Source organism: Trachemys scripta, chromosome 10 (genome assembly GCF_013100865.1).
Source record: "Trachemys scripta elegans isolate TJP31775 chromosome 10, CAS_Tse_1.0, whole genome shotgun sequence".
NCBI classification, from domain to species: Eukaryota; Metazoa; Chordata; order Testudines; family Emydidae; genus Trachemys; species Trachemys scripta.
This window is the reverse complement of record NC_048307.1, coordinates 23,991,575-24,013,870: the sequence shown is the minus strand read 5'-3', so window position 1 is coordinate 24,013,870 and position 22,296 is coordinate 23,991,575. Positions and strand designations below refer to the sequence as shown.

The 22,296-nt window shown below is 41.0% G+C and overlaps 1 protein-coding gene across 1 annotated transcript in view; it reads right to left on the bottom strand.

Moving 5' to 3' along the window:
• GRIN2A (glutamate ionotropic receptor NMDA type subunit 2A) overlaps window positions 1-22,296 on the bottom strand; it is a 302,724-nt gene that overhangs the window by 90,439 nt on the left and 189,989 nt on the right. Inside the window, exons 5-6 of the mRNA XM_034784000.1 lie at window positions 3,884-4,089; window positions 115-283 (exon numbers count right to left, since the gene is read on the bottom strand). Coding sequence (XP_034639891.1) covers window positions 115-283; window positions 3,884-4,089 — 375 coding nt within the window. The remainder of the gene's footprint in view (window positions 1-114; window positions 284-3,883; window positions 4,090-22,296) is intronic.

Here is a 22,296-nt window from a genome sequence, read left to right as displayed (position 1 = left end):
GAGAAGAAACCAACAACGTTACCCACATATGGTATACCATATTTCTCCAAATGAATTCAAAACGCTTGTTTGCCAAGGTTTTACTTAAGAGTTCTTTTACCTAACAGAACTTACTTCACCAATCATTCCATTCCACACATTATTGACCTTTTTGCCATGCTTCCCATTGGTCACCAGATATAGGTCATACGTGAACTTCACAGTTCTAGATAACTTCTTCAGGATGTCAATGCAGAATCCCTTGCAACATTTCTTTATGTTAGTTCCTTCATTAGTTGAGTTGCTGTTAACATGAGAGAAAGAACCAACCAGTTCATTTATGAAAAACAGAAGAGGCTACATACTAGCAAGTTTTACTGTATTTATCAGAAGTCAAGTGGAATATAGATGCCCCCCGGCTTACACAAACCCGACTTATGCAAATCCGCATTTACAGAAAAAGTTCCGTAAGCTAGAAATAGTTTTTTGTTTTCGTTTTTTTGCGTAATGGTCGGGTATACATTTCCGACTTACGTAAAATTCAAGTTATGCAAGGTGTTCTGGGACGGAATGCTTGTGTAAGTCAGGGAGAGTCTGTACAAAAGTGAGACATAGACAGTGGGGTAAAATTCTGCCTTCCAATGTGTTGCTTCTTCATAAATTTGTTCAGCATTTACATAGGATGGTGACAGTACCTTATAAATACCACAGATAGATTTGATTAGCAATAGATTGGATTGTTTGGTATCACACTTCTGCCATGTATCTTGTAAGCCAGCTACAAATTCCTGTAACTAGTTTTACAAGAGGGGGATGGCTACCTATATAGTTGAAGGTAGCACTGGATCCAATTTAAAACTACTGATGTACTTGAAATAGCACTCGGAAGAAAAGGAGACTTAACATACTGAGCTAATTCAGTACTGGATGACTTCAATGGAAGTGGTGGTGGAATTTATATTGAGGCTAAATTGGTCAGATAATGAGCAAAAGAGGCTTAAATAAACATTTTGCCATGCTACGAAGCAATTGACAAGGACCATTGTTGTCTTGGATCAATTTAGAAATAATAGTGCACATATGACATTTTATATGGTGTTAGCAGGTCTTGCCAATAAAATTCTTATTTTTAAAAGACTCAGCAGGATTGAACTGAGCCTTATAAATAAGTGTTACATACATCAAAAGCATGTCTCTAGTACAAGGCTCATTTCAAACATATAATAATAAATAAAACCTAGTTCTTATAGAGACCTTTTCACACATAAATGTCACACTACTTAAAAGGATGCAAATATTATTAGCCCAATCAGATGGGGAAACTGAAATATAGAACTGAAGTAGCTTTCCCAAGGTTATATAGAAGTTCAACAGCAGACCCTGCAATACAACATAGGCCTCATAACTCCCATTCCATTAACCTTACCACTGGAATATACTGTCCTCCTATGTAGGGAGGTTTGTATGGTCTTGACTAGAGCTGGATGGGAAATTTTCAATTAATTTTCTCCTCAGAAAATGTCAATTAGTCAAAACCAAAAGTTTTCATGGAAATTAGTTTCAATGAAACTTTCATTGGAAAGATTTCTCATGTCCAGGGGTGGGCGGGTGGGAGTGTGTGAGTGAGTGAGAGAGAGAGAGAGAGAGAGAGCAGCCAGAATAGCAAATAACCTGTTTGTGAAGGCACTCACAGGTTCATGTCACCACATGCCTTAACCACCAGGCCACGGAGCCAGCCCTTCTCCCTTGCCCAATGAATATTTAATTATTTAGACAAAAGTACAATAGCTCCAACAGGAGAGAGAGACACACTTATGCCTTCAGTTATGTAATTCTCCCACATGAGAGTTATATTAAATCATTACAATCCGTTTTAATCTGAAAGTGAGGAGAAAAATCTCCTTGCAGTTCCAAAGGTGGCTCTGGGCCCCTGTATTTTGCCCCCTAGAAGTACACAGAATTCCCACCAGCATCAAGCAGAGTTCTGTGCATGAAGAGCAAGCAGAATAGTGAAACTCAGATCAGCCATGTGGATTTAAGAGGAGACTTTTGCTCTTCTATTTTACTTCAATGCACATTTCGTGACCATAGCAATTTACAAAAATGTGAGTGTTCTGATAGGCCATGTCTGATAGGCACCCCACACTTGCCCTGAAAGGGTTAATGTAAGCTAAGAAGGAAGCCAGGTAACCAAACAGGCCACAGATGAGGGCAGGGCTGGTTCCAGGTTTTTTGCTGTCCCAAGCAAAAAAACCAAAAGGGGCCGGAGTGCCACTGCCGAAGCAAATAAACAAACAAATAAATAAAAGGCCTGAGTGCCGCCCCTTGAAAAGTGCCGCCCTCAAAGAGCTGGAGTGCCGCCCCTTGAAAAGTGGTGGGATAAGTAATCCCCTGCCTGAATAAGGGAGCCCAGCTGAGGAGGAAGGAACTGGGCTGAGTTTATAAAGCCAGGAAACTGATAGCGGAGGGAGCTGCAGGGAAGCAGACTGCAGTCACTACCTGGGAGAAGGGAGGTGTTTTTGCAGCTACAGTTACTCTCTAGGAGAAAGGAGCTGTGAAGCTGGAAAACCTGGGGAAACCAGGAGGTAAGGAAAGAGCTGAGGGAAAAGGTGTTAAGGTCAAGGAGGGAACAGATCTTAGCTTCTTGATTAGAGGGTCCCTGAACTGGAACCTGGAGTAGAGGGTGGGCCCAGGTTCCCCTGCCAGCCACTGCGGAAGTGGCACTGTGGGGTACTGAATGGGAAGACTGCCAGAGACTGCTAGCAAGGAAAGATTTTGATACCCTGGAAGGGGGAAACATATATAGTGGCCTGGGTGGAGGGTCAAGTCACAAAGAAGGAGCAGCTGGAGAGAGAGAGAGAGAGAGAGAGCAGTAGATTGGGTGTGCAAGGAGCAACAGAAGGGGGCTTCAGACCTGGAAGGAGCTAATCCCCAGAGTGGCTAGGACACCTAGCTGAAAATTGACCATGGTAACACTAAGGGTTTTGTAGGAATATATAACAACAACAACAAGAAGTTTAGAGCCTGATCAAAGCTTCCTAAAATCGATCAAAATACTTTCTTTGATTTCAAGAGGCTCTGGATGGATCCTTATAAACCACCATTCCTCCCAGTATCTCCAAACATTGTTGAACCTCATAACATCCCAGTGAGGCAGGTAAATGCCATTATTATTACACTCATTTTGCAGCTGTGTAGACAGAGGCACAGCATGGCTAAGGGCCTGATTCAACACCTATTGAAATCAATGAGATTTTTATTCCCACTTGACTTCTATGGGCACTGGTTCAGCCTCGGTGACAGGTCCAAAATTGCAAAGAAAATCAGAGGCAGAGGTGGGAATAGAGCCTGGTAAGTATGACACACTGATAAGTACAACACACTGGCATTCTGTGTCACAGAGCTTTCTTTACAGAATATTATACAAAAAAAATACATCTTTTCAGTATCTGCCACTGTCAGAGGATTCATCAAATCAGTAACATTTCAAAATGGCTGGACATTCTTAAATCAGTTTTAAAAGCTTCTGTTAAATTATAACCTTTTCCCCAGTAGTGTAATCTATTTCCATAAGACTCAACAACTAAGTCTTCATGATTGAGAATTTGCTGTGAATTTATTATCGAGTCATTGATTTAATATGATTTACATAACATTAATCAGAAGCTAAAGTGTGTAACCGTCCATATCACAAAAAGGAAAAACTTGTACAAAGACATGAATAGTGGGACAAAACAAAGAAATGCAGAAGGAACGAAAAAAGAAAAATAGAGAAAATTGAAATATATTTAAAAAATGCAAAATAAAAGAAATAAAGGAGAGAATTGATGGGAAGAAAAAGAAGAAACTAAAGATCAGGTGTATTTGAAAACAAAGATATTTCCCAAGAAAAGTTAGTACTTACTTAATTTTGACAAATTTACGGCATGGCACAGTGTTTTTTACACAAGTTTCTGTCAAAGGATCCATATCCTCAACGATGACAAAGGGGGCCTCCTCCAGGGTAACAATACTCAAGTGGTTGTCATCAGGGTCACTGTCTGCGAAAGAACTAAATCTTGGCCATACGGAATACGTCAGGCTCAGAGTCTTGTTCTCCCATTTTCCCACCTGAAACATGGAGAGACACACACTGCTGACATCTGCTTGCTGGGGGCTGTCGCTTTTAGGGGACTGGTACATAGTTTCCACAAACTATATTGGAAAGAGAGTCTTAATTTTCCATCAGAATTGGTTTAGAAATATTCAGCTGACACACTAAGAGAGAAAAACCAGTAGGGTCAAGTCAACTGAGGATATATAATTTTTAAGAGGAAAAATGTAGATAAAGGTCTGCTAGTCTCAGTGACAACATTGATTGTTATTTAATCCTTGGCTATAACATGGTTAACATTTTGAAAATAATATTTTATATTTGCACTACAGCAGCAACGGGTACCCCCAGCAGTGCTATCTAAAACACATGCAATTGTCCCTGCTCCAAAGAGTTTCCTATCTAGGAACAAAATGTATGTATGTCAATTTTATAGAGTGTTATTGGCATAACTCTCTGAAACAAAACAATACTTACCAACACCTCTCTCCTTCAGGCATTCTTTAGCAACATACACACCTCAAAGCTTGGCATTTTTATTAAGAATGCCACCTTCTAGGTAACAAATTAACACTAATACAATAGAGAGTTGTATTAATGAAACTTCACAACCAGCAGACAGGTTACAATCTGGAAATCTTTGCAGTGGCATTCTCTGGGTATTACAAGTGTGGACTGATTATCAATTCATCAGAATGTTATTCTTGTATAATAGGTGAATATAAATGAGCCACTCAGTAACAAACATAATATAATTAAATTTAACATCCTTGTAGGGGAAAAAATGCCTAAGAAGCCCACCACAGTAGCATTTAACTTCAAAAAGGGAAACTACACAAAAATGAGGATGCTAGTTAAAAGGAACAGTCACAAGGATGAAATGCTTGCAAGCTGCATGCAGACTATTTGAAAACACCATAATAGAGGCTAAAACTAAATGTATTGTTTCCTTCCCCCCCACCCCACCCCAAAAAAACCCTGTAAGAGGACTTAGAAATGCCGCCATGGTTAAAGAGAGTAAAGAGGAGGTTAGAAGCAAGAAGACATCCTCGAAAAAGTGGAAGTCAAATCCTAGTAAGGAAAATAGAAAGGAGCATAAATTCTGGCAAGTAAAGTATAAAAGTATAATAGTGTAGCCCCTCCCCTCCCCCCAAAATTCAAAGAGCAACTAGCTAAGGACACAAAAACTAACAGAATTTTTTTTATATATATCAGAAGCGGAAAGCCTGCCAAATAGGCAGTGGGGCCCCTGGACAATTGAGGTGCTAAAGGAGCATTCAAGGAAAATAAGGCCCTTGCAGAGAAGCTAAATGAATTCTTCGCATCGGTCTTCATTGCAGGCAATGTGAGGGATATCCCCACACCTGAGCCATTCCTTTTAGGTGACAATCTGAGGAACTGTCCAAGATTAAGGTGTCCAAATTGATATGTCAAACAGTAATAAGTCACCAGGACCAGATGGTATTCAACCAAGAGTTCTGAAGGAACTCAGAAATGAAATTGCAGCACTACTAGCAGTTAGCTTCTGTACCAGATGACTGCTAACATAATGCTTATTTTTAAAAAGGCTACAGAGCTAATCCTGACAATTACCAACCAGTAAATCTAACTTCAGAACCAGGCAAAATGGTTGAAACTGTAGTAAAGAACAGAATTATCAGACACATAAATGAAAATAATATGTCGGGGAATAGTCAACATGGTTTTTGTAAATGGAAATCATGCCTCTCCAATCTATTAGAATTCTTTGAGGAAGTCAACAAACATGTGGACAAGGGTGATCCAGTTGATATTATGTACTTGGACTGTCAGAAAGCTTTTGACAAGGAGCCAACATCAAAGGCTCTTAAGCAAAATAAGCAGTCATGGGATAAAAGCGATCACAGATAAGTACCTGGTCAGTTTTCACAGTGGAGAGAAGTAAATAGCAGGGTCCCTCAATGATCTGTACTTGACCTGTGCTATTCAACATATTCGTAAATGATATGGAAAAAGGGGTGACAGTGCGGTGGCAAAATTTGCAGACAATACAGAATTACTCAAGGTAGTTAAGTCCAAAGTTGTCTGCAAAAAGTTACAAAGGGATCTTACTAAACTTGCCAACAAAATGACAGATGAAATTCAATGTTGATAAGTGCAAAGTAATGCCCATTGGAAAACATAATCACAACTATACAGATAAAATGATGGGGTCTAAATTAGCTGTTCCCACTCAAGAAGAATCTGGAAAGCATTGTGGAAAGTTCTCTGAAAACATCTACTCAATGTGCAGCGGCAGTCATAAAAGCTAACAAAATGTTAGGAACCATTAGGAAAGAGATAAATAATAAGACAGAAAATATAAAGCCATTAAATATATCCATGGTATGCCCACACCTTGAATACTGCATACAGTTCTGGTAACCTCATCTCAAAAAAAGATATACTATAATTGGAAAAGGTACAGAGAAGCACAACAAAAAATATTAGGGGTATGGAACAGCTTCCATATGAGGGGAGATGAAGAGGACATATTGTTCATCTTAGAAAAGAGATTACTAAGGGGGAATAACAAAGGTCTATAAAATCATGAATGGAATGGAGAAAGCGAATAGGAAAGAGTTGTTTACCTCTTCACGTGACACAAAAGCGGGGGGGGGGGTCACCTGATGAAATTAATAGGCAGCAGATTTAAAACAAACAAAAGAAAATACTTTTTGCACAACACACAGTCAACCTCTGAAACTCATTGCCAGGAAATGCTGTGAATGCCAAAAGTTTAATTGGGCTAAAAAAAGAATTAGATAAATTCATGGAGGATAGCTCCATCGTTGGCCAAAATGATCAGGGACGCAACCCCATGCTCTGGCCTCTGATTGCCAGAAGCTGGGATTGGATGACAGGGGATGGATCACTTGAAATTGTTCTGTTCATTCCCCCTGAAGCATTGGCACTGGGCACTGTCAGAGACAGGATACAGGTCTAGATGGACCATTGGTCTGACCGAGCATGGCTGTTCTTATGTTCTCATATTCTTACTGTTCTCAAAAGTGCAGAGTCATTTATTAAAACATTGTTAGAGCTGACTGAAGTAAAGCACTAACCATCTCACTTTTTTCTGTGACCTGTAAAAATGGCCAGGTCATTTTGTCATATTTGGCAAGAACAAATTCCAATTGTGCATGTTTTACTTCTCATTACAAATAATGCATTCTAACTTGTTTTATTTAGAAGTGCAATAGCCTTAAAAGCTTAACAAGCAAGCAAAGCCTCTAACTTTACAATAAATAATGTATTCTATCATTTCTGGCCTATTTTGAAGACTCAAGCCAAATTTTAAATTTAAATTTTGTTTTAAAAATTTGTCCTCGTTACATTTTTTAAAATTACACACATTCCTAAGGTAATAGCCCCAATCCTGATCAATCTTGCATAAATTTTACACTTAAGTGACTTCAGTGGGGTTAAGTCGTGATTTGAAATAGAGTAATAGAGATTAAAATCAGGCTCAATATCTGTCTCTGGTCAACCAATCTTGGCTCTTTCTGCTATCCAAACATCAAGTATTTCTACATATTACTTCAATACATTGTGAACTCTTTTTATAGCATTCTCTCTTCAGAATGTTTATAACTGCTTTGTATCTTCAAATATAATTGCACAGTTTACCTGAGCCCTATGATAATGAAAAATACAAATAAGCTATCAAGCCACTTAACATACATCCTAGGAATTTTTCCCAATTTCTGACTAATTTAGCGAAAACCATTTAATAACATAATCACGAATCTGACAAACATTTGTTTCTCTAAAAAACAGGTTGGAATTAACAGTACAATCTGTTAGGCCAGACTCATGAAAGCAAAGTAGGGTTTGGTGATGCTTCTACATTTTTAGAAATTAAAAGAATAAATACTATTGTTGTTTTGTCATCTTTAAAAATTAAATTAATAGTTCAAGGAGCAAAGAGCATTGAATTTCAATTTGAATTGAAAACTGATCATTTGAGGGATAGAGATCACAATCTGATAGTTAGTGAAGTATCAGTGTTGTATGAATTATGCACATTCAGTCTTACATTCAATTTCCCCAGCTACAGACACTGCAGATGTCCAACACAAAACCCACAACATTCAATCCCCCCAAAACTACTGGGATGCACCTTTTGGAGAACTGGCCTGTTGTCATCCTGGCTTTACACCATTTTCTCTCCAGTGACTTAAGTGAAGCTTTTCTCAATTGACTCGAGTGGAGAATCAGGCACCTGGCCTGAAAATCCTACAGGAAGAGGATCTTCAGAAAATTCAAGGGACCCATTCCCAACATGAGCAGAATCATTGGCTCAGCTGTGCTACCATGGGTCATTCTGTGACCTTACAGATGGGGATCAGAGTGTGCAGTAGAAGTTAATACTGCTCTTAGAAACATTTATTTCTCCTGTTTTTCAAGCCATAAATTACTTATATTTAATTTTGTAGAGACCCATCCCACATCCTATTAAATTTTATTGTAGTAGTGTCCAATGGCTCCAGCAGGGATCCACTGTGCTAGGTGTTGTACAAACAAAGATATAAAAGACTGTCGTCACCACCAAAGAGTATAATTTAAGGCAAAGCACATGCTTAAATCCATTCCCATTCAGGGCAGCACTTAAGCACATGCTCTTCCTGGCCTAATTTCTATTCAGTTTGTGCTTCTGTCTTCCTGGGATGCAAAGGGACTCAAATCAATAATGCTGAATTTTAAAAGGAAGTGTGAGAATGGCTGCCTCTTATACACTAAGGCTAAAATTTTCAAAGGAGCCAAATAGGTGCCCAATTCTAAATCAAGGGGATTTTGGAGCCTGACTTCTGTATCCTACTTTAAAAGTTTCGGCCTGAAATTTGACAAAAATACAACCTATCCCCATGTGATTCCATTAAAGAATTTAGGCCATTAGGAGAAAAACAATTTCACGTGCATGAAAATAATCCTGTATATCTGTATGATAGAGCTGCATTTCAAAAAGGGATTGTCTGCCGAGTAACAGCATGTAATCCCATTTGCAGCAGTGTCTGTGCTTGGGTGTGTTAGCACACAGACATCATGTACATTTTTGCCCAGGGTGAAACCATTTTATGAACTCCACCAGCTGGTACTGGGAGAGTTCCAAAAGGATTAAAACTTCAGTCAAATGAAGTGGCAAACATTGCAATAAAAATAATCAGAATTTCAAACTGCACAGAGTAGCATCATCTACCTAGGGTTGCCAGGTGCCCGGTTTTCCACCGGAACGCCCGGTTGAAAAGGGACCCTGGCAGTTCCAGTCAGCACTGCCAACTGGGCTGTTAAAAGTCCGGTCAGCGGCGCAGCAGGGTTTGCCTGTGTTGGTTCCATGTGGCTCCCCTAAGAAGTGGCATGTCCCCCCTCTGGCTCATAGGTGTAAGGGCAGCTGGGGGCTCCGCGCTCTACCTCTGCCCCAAACATCAGCTCTGTAGCTCTGCAGTCAATGGGAGTTGTGGGGGTGGAGCCTGTGAATGTAGCAGCGCGCGGAGCTGCCTCGCTGTGCCTCCGCGTAGGAGCCGGAGTGGGGACATGCTGCTGCTTCTGGGAGCTGCCTGAGGAAAGCACAGCCCAGAGCCTGCCCCCCGATTCCTCTCCAGCACTCTGAACCCCTCAATCCCAGCCCAGAGCATCCTCCTGCATGCCAAGCCCCTCATACCCAGCTCCACGCTAGTGCTTGCACTCCCAACTGGAGCCCTCACCCCTACTGCGCCCCAACCTTCTGCCCCAGCCCTGATCCCTCTCCCCACCCTCTGAACCAGTTGGTCCCAGCCCAAAGCACCTTCCTACACCCCAAACCCCTCATCCCCAGCCCCACACCAGAGCCTGCACCCCCACCCAGAGCCCTCATCCATTCCCGCTCCCCAACTCCCTGCCCCAGCCCAGAGCCCCCCCCCGCACTCTGAAACCCTCATCCCCAGCTTCACCCCAGAGCTCGCAACCCCAGTCAGAGCCCTCATCCCCTCCTACACCCAACCCACTGAGCTAGCCCTGTGAAAATGAGCAAGTGAGTGAGGGTGAGGAGAGTGAGTGACAGAGGGAGGGGGGGGTGGAGTGAGCCAGGGCGGGGCCTCAGAGAAGGAGCAGGGCCTCGGAAGAGGGGTGGAGCAGGGGTGGGGCAAGGGTGTTCGGTTTTCTGCAAGTAGAAAGTTGGCAACCCAACATCTATCTCCCACCTGTCTATTCACAGCAGTAAGAAAAATAGAAAGAAGGCATGGCTGGGATTCTGTTGCATTTACCTACTCATGAATATGGCAGTGCATCTGTAGACATAGCTACGTGAAGAGACAACATGATGTATAATTGTAAAAGATTTCTTCTTTGGCAAGCCACTGCTTCTTCCTATTATTCTGCTGACTCTCTGTCATATGTGGAAATATAATTACAAGCTGCCAGCTGGAATCTGAGCTTATTTGTTCATATAAAGATGAGGATTAAAAAAAATGTTTCATAGTTTAGTGTTCTATGTTTCAATTATGGTTATTGCCATCTTACTGTTCTGAGGAGGAGAGTAAAAAAGGGGGGGCTGATTTTTAAGAAGTGCTGATCATTTACAACTGCAGATCAAGACAGTGCAAACTGCGGGGTGCTGAGCTCCCCTCAAAATTGGGTCCGCTATCTATAACAACTGCCACATTCAGGTAGGGGATTTACTCTAACAGTGTCAGCCTAGTAACTTATTAACTAACTAACCTGAAAGTTAGCGATGACATTGTATGTCAGCATTGTTCATCAGTGGAACCAAGTAAGACGCACTCCCAGGTCTCAGTCATACATTGTGACCCATCCAGATGGATTGCTATACTCACAAAAGGTCCCATTGACTTCAGCTGGGCTCTGTGGTATCGGGGAATTAGTCCATGTCTATTGGAAAGCTCTCCACTGACCAGCATGGCAAACAGCAACAAGCCACTGTCAATCTATACTGTATCGAAGCAGGAGGGGACAATGATGAGAGGAAGTGGTAGAAAAATGCTCAGGAAATCTTGCTGGTGACTTGAGAATGGTAGATGATGTGTAATGTTAATTAGAAAATGCCTGCAGATCGCCCTTCTTGAGCAATGTTTGGGCTGGATATTGCTAGTTCTAATTAAGAACTGGTTAGCACAGACACTGGATTTGCTCTGTCAAAGATGCTAGACACATGAGTGAACAGCTTCCATCTTCACATGATATTTAGACTTCTGAGCAGTATGATGGCTGAACAGTATACATTTTTAATGTAAACACACAATTTATGTAAATCAGCCACAGATCTGAATTTCAAATTCACATTTTTTTCTAATTTATTTATTTTCATTTGGCATGCATATTGTTTAGTTTTTACAGAATTAAAGTGTTTAATTACAAAATAGGAAGGATTTAATATTAAAATTAACTTTGGAAGTTTTCTGGTTTGCATTTTTGTATATTAAGTTGAATTATAGTATTGTTAACAAGAATCTGAATGATGGTACGAATGAAAATTTTAAATACTATTTTAAAAATCTTTAAACATTTCTTCTTCACCACATCCTTGTGCAGTAGATAAATATTTTCATTTTACGGACTGAGGGACTGAGGCAGAGAAGTTAAGGCTCCTACATCAGCAAAGAACTTATGCACATACTTAACTTTAAGCATGTAACTGCTTTTCCAGATCAGAACCTTAAGTGATTTACCAAAGTCAACACTGGGACTAGTTAGCATCAGAGATGTCTTATAATTGGGGAGTTCCTGGCTCCCATTATTGTGCTCATACCACTAGACCACACATCCCTATATTTTAAAATAATATCCAAATCTTTCTACTTTGTAGACCCACCTCTGTTTATAACCAAGACCAGGGATCGGCAACCTTTGGCACGCGGCCCGCCAGGGTAAGCCCCCTGGTGGGCCGGGCCGGTTTGTTTACTTGCCACGTCCGCAGGTTTGGCCGATCGCGGCTCCCACTGTCCGCGGTTCGCCGTCACAGGACAATGGGGGCTGCAGGAAGCGGCAGCCAGCACATTCCCTCAGCCCGCGCCACTTCCCACAGCCCCCATTGGCCTGGGACAGCAAACCGCAGTCAGTGGGAGCCACGATCGGCCTAACCTGCGGACGCGGCAAGTAAACAAACGGGCCCAGCCCACCAGGGTGCTTACACTGGCAGGGTGCGGGCCAAAGGTTGCCGATCCCTGATGTATTGGATCTTATCCTCTGCACAGTAGTGATCAGGGCCGGCTCCAGGCACCAGCTTACCAAGCTGGTGCGTGGGGCAGCCACTTCGGAGAGAGGCAGCACGTCCAGCTGTTTGGCGGCAATTCGGCTGATAGTCCCTCACTCCTGCTCCGAGCGAAGGACCTCCCGCCGAATTGCTGCCGCAGATCACGATCGTCATTGTGGCTTTTTGTTTGTTTGTTTGTTTGGCTGCTTGGGACAGCCCAAACTCTGGAGCCGGCCCTGGTAGTGATACCCAGCTTGGATGCATTCCTCTTTCACTGAAATATGCAAAAGATACATAATAAACTGCACAGTGAAGGTAGCAAATCCATGAAGATATTATGCAATGCAAAATACTAATCAGAATTGGTGGATGAATAATGGTTTAGTATTGTAGGATAAAATATCGTGTTGCAAATGTGAGTGTATTTTATAAGTTTCAAGGTATGATGCTAGGGACGTTTGTTTTTTGAAAAACCTATCTCAAAATATGACCATTTTAAAAAGTATCTTTACTCAGAGACCACTGTTTGTTTACTATAGCGATGAATAATGTACTTTAATTTGAGTTTAAATACGATCTTGTAACTGTTTTGAGATAATCATCTCAGTGAGGAAAAACTGTTCATATTGAAGCCATATTTTTGACTAATTTTAAACTTTTATTGGGGGAAACTCAGTGTGTTGGACTGTCATTCTAATCAGATTTTTACTTATTAATTATTATTATTATTATTATTATTATTATTAACAACCCTTTGCACTTAAAAGGTTTCATGTGAGGGACTTAAGTACTTTACAAACATTGAACAAACGCATCTTGGGTAATAGAAAATTAAATAATTGAGCATTTATTATACAGGGAAATGTTTTGCCAAAGCTGGGCAATTTGTATGCAATTGCATATAATGGTTTGCAATTCAATGCAATAATGCACAGATTTGATTTTTTGTACAATTCTCAACACCTGATTATGCCTGATTTTAACTATACCCACTGATTTAAAGGGAGTTTGAAACTTCATCTTCCAATCCAGTCTGAAAATCTACTATTGAGCTGAATTGGGTTAGTCTTCTAAAAAGACAAAAAAACCAAAACAATTTGATTGATGTATATTGGTATCACTGGCAAAGGTACACTACACTGACCCTGTATATTCTGATGCAACATTATTTTAATTTATATTCTCTAAAAGCTGGACTACATTTGATATGTATACATTTGGATGCAGAACCTCAAAAGCAGGGGATGATCTCCCTCAGCTATGAATGAATTAACTTCAAAGCTTTTCAGTAGTGTAGCAGTAGGAATGCAGTGCTTGAGGGAGACGACTGTACATTGGGAAGTAGGCGGTAGTAGTCTTCCATCAAGGACCTCTGGAAATATATTGGGTCAAGAAACATGTTCTGCTAGTTTAAAGTGTAGCTTAACTAGATCTTTATCAATGCAATGGGAAATGTAACATTTTATAGAGTGCAGTTTGTATGCAAACATATAATATATTCTAATGAAAATAGGCATTTTAGCTATCAATCTAAAACATGGGGAAAGGGACATGTATTACCAGTATATTTGTTATAGGTTTGTTGCTCTTAATTAGCATACATTTGCCAAAGGGCCTTTTAAGAAGAAAACAAATCACTAAGGCGCTATAACAGTTTCTCTCTTTGCACGGACCAATTCCAGCACTCTAATGCGCACTATTAGAATTTAAATTGAAAGAAAATATGCTCCAAGAATTATCTGAGTTAAACAACTAACCAGGAGAAAGGCTCTACATAATAAACTGCACAGTGAAGATAGCAAATCCATGAAGATATTATGCAAAGCAAAATACTAATCAGAATTGGTGGATGAATAATGGTTTGGTATTGTAGGATAAAATATCAAGTTGCAAAATTGAGTGTATTTTATAAGCTTAAGCATAAATATCAGAGAAGTACTGAGGGCTCATTTCAGAGGGTGGGTATATGATTTTTCTGGCGATTTCTTTAGATGTTGGTTTAAAAATCTCCCTTTTTAATATAAAAAAGGAGCAATTGTAGGAAAGAAAAAAATGACAATGATTTCACGCATATAATTCTAGTCAATGAGTGAATGAGATGCTGCATTCTCAGCAATATGAAAGGCAATGGAAGTGCTCTGCTGTAAGACTTGCTAAGAGGGGATTCTAATCAAGACTCACAAACACAAATTTATAGCCTGCTGCCACAGCTACCAGGTTTTTCTCCACCAATGCCTCTCCCTCATCCCCAGTGAAGGGTTGCTGGGTTCCTCTACTCCTCCCTCAATAGAAGAGGAGAGCAGAGCATGCTGGATGTTGCTACTCTATCAAAGGGCACTTTCAGAGACTGTCTCCTCTTAAGACGACAAAGGGGAAAACAAGAAGACCAGCAGGGACATTTTTCATTCCCCTTTCCACATTTGAGGCCAGCAGAGATTAGAGCCTGACAGTAGTTTCAGCTTCATTTCTGCTGAATTGTAACAGGATTTACTTTCTTGCCAGGAGAACACACTCCATGGGGCTAGAAGCACATGGGTTTACAATCAAAAGCCCATGAAGGTGAGCCCAGAGCCAATCTATTGCAGAGGTATTTGTAGTATGACAAATTTGCCATTCGGATAGACCTGGGCTGCAAAAGATTGGTTTCAGAAGCACAAAACATCGCAATAAAAATCTGGTCCTACAATAAGGAGCACTGCAACAAGGCTTTGGTTGCCAATTCCTTACAGGGAGAGGAGAAAGCTGTGTAGTTCAGTTCCAGGACTTTGATTTAGTTCAATCTGCTCATCACTGTGATCAATTATAGGAACAAGAGGAGATTGTTTCTACTAATCAAACCGTGCACTACAGGAAAGAGTCCAGCTGAGTTGTTCTTCGCTTATCTCTGGTTCAAGACATATGGTTTAGTCATAGGACATTCTGTATTCTCCACTCTCAGCTGCTCTGTAGCTATCTCCTCCTTTCTCCATTCTCCACCCCAGCTATTTCAGCTTCCATTCACAGTTAACCATGCTGGCCTCCAAGCACAACAGACAGCTCATATGTGAGGACCCTCTGAGTCCAACAAGTACCGCTTCAGCAGTCAGTAAGCCTTCTACATCACTTAGTACAGCACTGTAGCGAGGCGGTGGGATATCCCACAGGCCCGCTGAGGGCCGAACCTCCCCTAACACCAACGTGGGCGGAGCCACTGGGTCCGGCACCCACCCCTCAGAGGTCACGGCGCTGACCCGGAAATATAAAAGCCCGCCTGCAGAGCTCAGTGGAGCTCAGTGGAGAACAAGCCGCCGGAGAGAGCAGACGTCTGTGGCCGAGCTCCTGCTTGGAAGACAGCAGCAGGCCGCAACCGGCCTGAGGACTCACCAGGCCAGCCAAGCCTAGCCCTTGCCCGTTACCCCGAGGAGGACTGGCCGAGCCTGCCCCGTTCCAGTTACCCTGAGGAGCCACCGTGCCTGCTCCGTGCCAGCTACCCTGAGGAGAAGCCGAGCCTGCCCCTTTCCAGAGCCTATGTCAGTGTATTGCGGCCAGGATCCCCACTGACAGCAGCGAGTTTCCGCCGCTGCTAGGGCCCCGGGCTGGGACGCAGTGGAGTGGGAGGGCCTGCGTCCCCCCTGCCACCCACTCCTTGGGTGGCAGACTCCCCCTTTTCCCTGGCCTAGAGAGGCTGGGACCTCTTGCTCATTAACTCAGCCCCTGCTTAAGGGCCTGGGTTCCAGACTATTTGATTGCTGCCCCGCCCTGACCTAGGGCCTGGGCTGCTACAAACCCCTTGACTAAGCCCCTGCTTAAGGGCCTAGGTTCCTGACCTATTGGCTCAGCCCGCGCTTAAGGGCCTGAGCCCCAGACGGCGTGGTTGCTGCCATGCCCTGATTGAGGGCTCGGGGTTTTTCCTGAACTATTGGCTCAGCCCTTGCTTAAGGACCTGAGCCCCTAACCGTGTGTTTGCTGTCCCACACTACCGCCGGACCAGGACTGACGGCAGACCAGAGCAAGGCGGTGGGATACACCACAGCCCCGCTGAGGGCCGAACCTTGGCCGAGACCTCAACAAGCACTAATAAGGAGAACACATAAACTCTTGGTTATCACCATCAAGAAGAAAATTGTCACCATTAATTCTTAATAGGAATATAAAAAGATATTTCAACAGAAGATCCAACATTCTGAAGTCTTAACACAAATATGTATGTTCAGTGCCATTTGTTCTCTGCCAGTGTACATCCTGCTGGGCATAAATAAGCCATAACGACTGCCAAAATGTAGGCTATGCAAAATATTGTTAAATACATAAATGGAAGTACTAAACAGAAATAGCGAGCATTGCTACTTGTTGCCATCAGCAGATTAAGTTGCAGCCCTATGCTACTAATTCTCTTTCCCTAATGATCTTGGTGGCATCACAATAGACAGAATTAGAACTTAAAATTGAAGAGTCTAGACATCTATATCAGGTCCTGATGATTTGAAACACATAAGCAAAATAGAGCAAGTTTGTATAACCGAGAAGAATGAAGCATTACAAGTGAAGTGGGCATTTTACAACCCTAAAATGCCCACTGCCTCTTGTCGGCCACTGCACAATGATAATATAGTGCAGAAAAAGTAAAGCACTCATTACATATTTGCGTGGGAAGGAACAGGAATCTTAGGGACAATTTGCATAAGTTTATTCTAAAGGTTTGTTCAGAAAGCTGTGCTGTAATGAGATGTAATTTGTAAGGTGTAAAAGCTCTCATTAGGCTTGGCAGAATTCTATTTTTATTATTTTATAATTTCAATGATGATATTGATGCTTATTTTAAGCCTTTATTTTTATTGGTTTAAGTGTTACACAAAATTATGGGGCTTATGCTTTTTATTTTTATCCATTTACCTCTTCACAGTTGTGGGAAATTATGGGAGAGACAATTATTTAATGACTATCTGAGATTCAAAAAGTTAAAGCTTGATAACCTTTAAAACACAAGCTCCCAGCAGCTCATGTCAAAATATACAAAATAAATGTCCCTAAATCAAACTCTAAAAAGTTATTAAGCAGCATTTTTCTTATTTTGACTATCTGTAAATTTTGATTATTATTGATGGAAATATTTTTCTCTGTATGTCATGAAATTGACAGTTACTGATATTTACCAATTAAAATCAAATCCTTTTAAGCCCATCTATAATGTAGTCAGATGTAATTTGCACTCTCTTATGCACTGCTGGTGACATGTCCTTTCTGATTACGTCCAGGAAGTGCATGGATTTAACTATTTTCCTTCGTTATAGGTATCCATTTTCTAGCCAGCATGCCGAAGGCACCATATTTCCTGTCTCCTTACCAACCCACCTAATGAATTCATATATACATTGAGCAGAAGGTGTGATAAGACCCCATCTGAGGGGAGACACTACTCGAAGAGGTGCATTAGTTCATATTATTACAATGCTTTGAAAATGAAAGGTTCTGCATTGAGAGTTATTATTATAGTTAATTCATCCTAACATTGAGCATTGTATTAGTGTACATGTGTGAAATCCTGCAGTCCTTAGTCCCTTATTGTGGCATGAATGAAGACTGAATAAGGACTGCAGGATTTTTGCTTTTGCTTATTTTACCCTCTCCCCCATTGGAATAGAAGATCTAACATGATCACTCTACCCTGCTCCCAATGAAGGCTATGAAAGGGCAGCATTTATTGAACCGAAGTGGTGTGGGAGCGTCACAACTCTGGTGACAAGATTTCACAGCAGCAGGTTAGAATGGACAAAAAGTGTGCAGTGTGTGGTATACAGATTATAATTGATTGTTGGCAACCAGACTCTCTTCCTGTGTGTCTGCTTCTCTTCCCCCCCGTTGTTAAATTACAGAGCAGATTAATAACACTGTCAGGATTTTAACAGAAGATACAACTAAACTAACTATGAATTAATTAAAAGTAAAGTTGAGTTAAAACAAAACCATTATCTGTCATTTGTAACCATGCATAAATCAAGTGTCTTTTCTAGACAACCCAAGGTTTGTAAAACTTTGCATTATTCTCAATGAACTTTTTGTTCAGAGGGGCAGCTCTGTCAATCAAGTGGACAGGGCATGGCCCTGGGAGTCAGGAAAGCTGGATTTTATCCTTGTCTCTGCTACTGACCGGCTGAGTGATTTTTAGGTACATCACTACATCTCTCTGTCTGTGTCTCTTCTCATGTGTTGGCTTTCTTGGCTATTTAGACTGTCAGCTCTTCAGGGCAGAGACTGTATCGTGTGTTTGTACTGTGACTTGCACCACAAGGCCCCAGTCTTGGTTGGGGCCCTCTAGGCACTAATGTAATACAAACAGTTGTAATTATAAATAGGCAAAATCCTCTTTTGCCGTTCAGTGACTATGCAAATTAATTGCCATGATGTTAGTACAAGGAGTACTATGCTAGAGTGTGCCCAGTTTGAATTGGAAGCATAAGCAGACTCAAGAAATGTGAGTTCTCCTGTGCAGTTAATAAAACTGATGGCCAACTTCATGGATATAAAATTAGCATTTGTTACTTAGATAGCTGGTGCACACAGTGCCTCAGACATAAGACAACAAGGTTCCTGCCCAAAGCAGGTATAATGTAGGCTACACAATTAAAGTGAAGCTATCATAGAAGTGAAGGACTGGAAGGGACCTCAATAGGTCATCTAGTCCAGTCCTGTGCACTGAAGACCGTCCCTGACAGGTGTCTGTCCAACCTGTTCTTAAAAATCCCCAAGGATGGAGATTCCACAGCCTCCCTAGGCAATTTGTTCTGGTGCTTAACTACCCTGACAGTTAGGAAATTTTTCCTAATATTCAACCTAAACCTCCCTTGCTACAGTTTAAGCCCATTGCTTCTTGTCCTATCCACAGAGGTTAATGAGAACAATTTTTCACCCTCCTCCTTGTAACTACATTTTATGTACTTGAAAACTTACGTCCCCCCTCAGTCTTCTCTTCTCCATACTAAACAAACCCATTTTTTTTTCAATCTTCCCTCATAGGTCATGTTTTCTGGACCTTTCATCATTTCTGTTGCTCTCTCTGGACTTTCTCCAATTTGTCCACATCTTTCCTGAAATGTGATGGCCAGAACTGGACACAATACTCCAGCTGAGGCCAAATCAGCTTGGAATAGAGCAGAAGAATTACTTCTCATGTCTTGCTTACAATACTCCTGCTGATACATCCCAGAATGTTTGTTTTTCAGCAGTGTTACACTGTTGACTCATGTTTAGCTTGTAATCCAGTATGACCCCCAGATCCCTTTCCGCAGTACTCCTTCCTAGACAGTCATTTTGCATGTGTTCAATTGATTGTTCCTTCCTAAGTGGAGTACTTTGCATTTGTCTTTATTGAATTTTATCATATTTACTCCAGACTATCTGTCCAGATCATTTTGAATTTTAATCCCATCCTCCAAAGGACTTGCAACCCATCCCAGCTTGCCATCATCTGCAAACTTTATAAGTGTATTCTTTGTCATTATCTAAATTATTTATGAAGATATTGAACAGAACCAGACCCAGACACACCCAGTGTAGACCTAGCCAGTGAGCAAAAGTGGAAGGAGAAACCACAATATAGAAGGAGAAACCCTACTATAAATAGGGCCCTACCAAATTCACCATCCATTTTCATAAATGTAACGGTCACAGCATTTTAAAAATCTTGAATTTCACTGTTTCAGATATTTAAGTCTTAAATTTCACAGTGTTGTAACAAAACATGAATATGTATTTAAAAACGGCAAAATATAAACATGTAAAGCCCTTAAGACTCAGCATTTCTCAAGCTGAGTGTCCTGACCCAAAAGGGGGTCGCAAGGCTATTGTAACAAGTATCAGAGGGGTAGTCATATTATTCTGTATCCACAAAAACAACGAGGAATCCGGTGGCACCTTAAAGACTAACAGATTTATTTGGGCATAAGCTTTTGTGGGTAAAAAACCCACTTCTTCAGATGCATGGAGTGAAAATTACAGATACAGGCATAAATAAAGATTTAAAAGTAGCCATTCTTCAACAAAAAACTTCAAAAACAGACTTCAAAGAGAAACTGCTGAGCTACAATTCACTTGAAAACTTAACACCATAAATTTGGGCTTGAATAGGGACCGGGAGTTGCTGGCTCACTACAAAAGCAATGTTCCCTTTCTTGGTATTGATACCTCCTCATCAATTATTGGGAGTGGACAACATCCACCCTGACTAAATTGGCCTTCAATACTGGTTCTCCACTTGTAAGGTAACTCCCTTCTCTTCATGTGCCAATATATATTTATGCCTGTATCTGTAATTTTCATTCCCTGCATCTGAAGAAGTGGGGTTTTTACCCATGAAAGCTTATGCCCAAATAAATCTGTTAGTCTTTAAGGTGCCACCAGACTTCTCGTTGTTTTTAAGGCTATTGTAAGGGAGTCATGGTGTTGCCACCCTTACTTCTGCGCTGCCTTCAGAGCTGGGCAACTGGAAAGCAGCAGCCGCTGGCTGGGTGTCTTGCTATGAAGGCAGCACCACTGCTAACAACGGCACAGATGTAAGGGTAGCAATACTGTGACCCCCCTACAATAGCCTTGCAACCCCCTTTTGGGTCAGGACCCCCAGTCTGAAAACACTATGTACCATGCATCTGAAGAAGTGAGGTTTTTTACCCACGAAAGCTTTTGCCCAAATAAATCTATTAATCTTTATGGTGCCACCGGACTCCTTGTTGTTTTTATGTACTTTTGTATACTTTTACCCTATAGTGTAGGGTATTTTTATAGTATGGAGTAAAAGTATACAAAAGACCAGATTTCACAGGGGAGGACCAGATTTCATGGTCCATGACACATTTTTTCATGGCTGTGAATTTGGTATGGCCCTAACCATAAATGCATTTGGAAACAAAGTTGTGTGCAAAGTCCCAAGCAGACAGTGCTAAAGCACACTGCTGTACCAGCAAACAAAAATACTTTCAATTCTCCAGACATCTTTATTTCAATAGTACATTGCTTTAACAAATAAACTATTCCCACTGGGTCTCTTTCCTTTTAATTGGCTAATTATATTTTCAGTTCCCAATATAAGGGCCACAAGAATCAAAATCTGATGAGCTCTCCCTCCAGGCGATGCTAAGGGAGTCTCATAACCTAAGCAATCTGGGCTAGTGTTCAACATGGGGAGAATCAAGTAATTTTTCTCTAATATTCCTTTTAAAATCTCTTTTCTCATTGTGGTAATGTGATTTTTTTTTCGAGCGACATCCATTTAATTGAGCAGTAAATGCACTAGAGAAGGACCATTTGGAACTCTGCATTATGTAACCTGGAAGATGAAGCTATTGAATAGTTCAGAGACAGGTCTGAAAAATTTGATTTATGCTCCATCCCTAAATCCAATTAGCTACATGTAGTTACAGTCTACAGCAAATAGATCTATTGAAAGGAGAATAGTTTGCTTAAAGGGCAAAGAGCATGGAAATGTGTGTGTCTGAAAAGCGAGTCTGTTTAAAGATCCCTAAGAATCCAATTAAAGTCAACAGAGAAATTACAAGTGGGAGTAAGATTACTGTGGGCAGACATCATAGTGATGGGACCATATGTGTGTATATAGAAACTTCATTAAGGTAGAGTCTGTAATTTAGGATAATACACAGTAAAGGGATACTGTATTTTTCCAAAAATATATATATATATATACACACACACACACACTTCCGTATAGAAACATTTTGAATCTCTGCTTTAAGTATCAAACACAACACAGTTTTAACTATGAAACTGTGATGACTGCTTCCATAATACCCGCATACAGTATACATTTGTAGGCACACACACACAAATATACTTAAAAGCTCCTGCATTCTTGCAGCCACGTCTTGCATCTTCACCTGGATTTGGGAAGTTTTCCTTTTGTTTCGGTTTAATTTCTCCAGGATACAAGTGAAAATACACAACACAGCTAAGAATGCAGGAGCGTGTTTGATGTCAGATAGAAATACTAGTTATTAGAGCCTCGTCTCATTCAGTCTTTACCAAGTAAGAA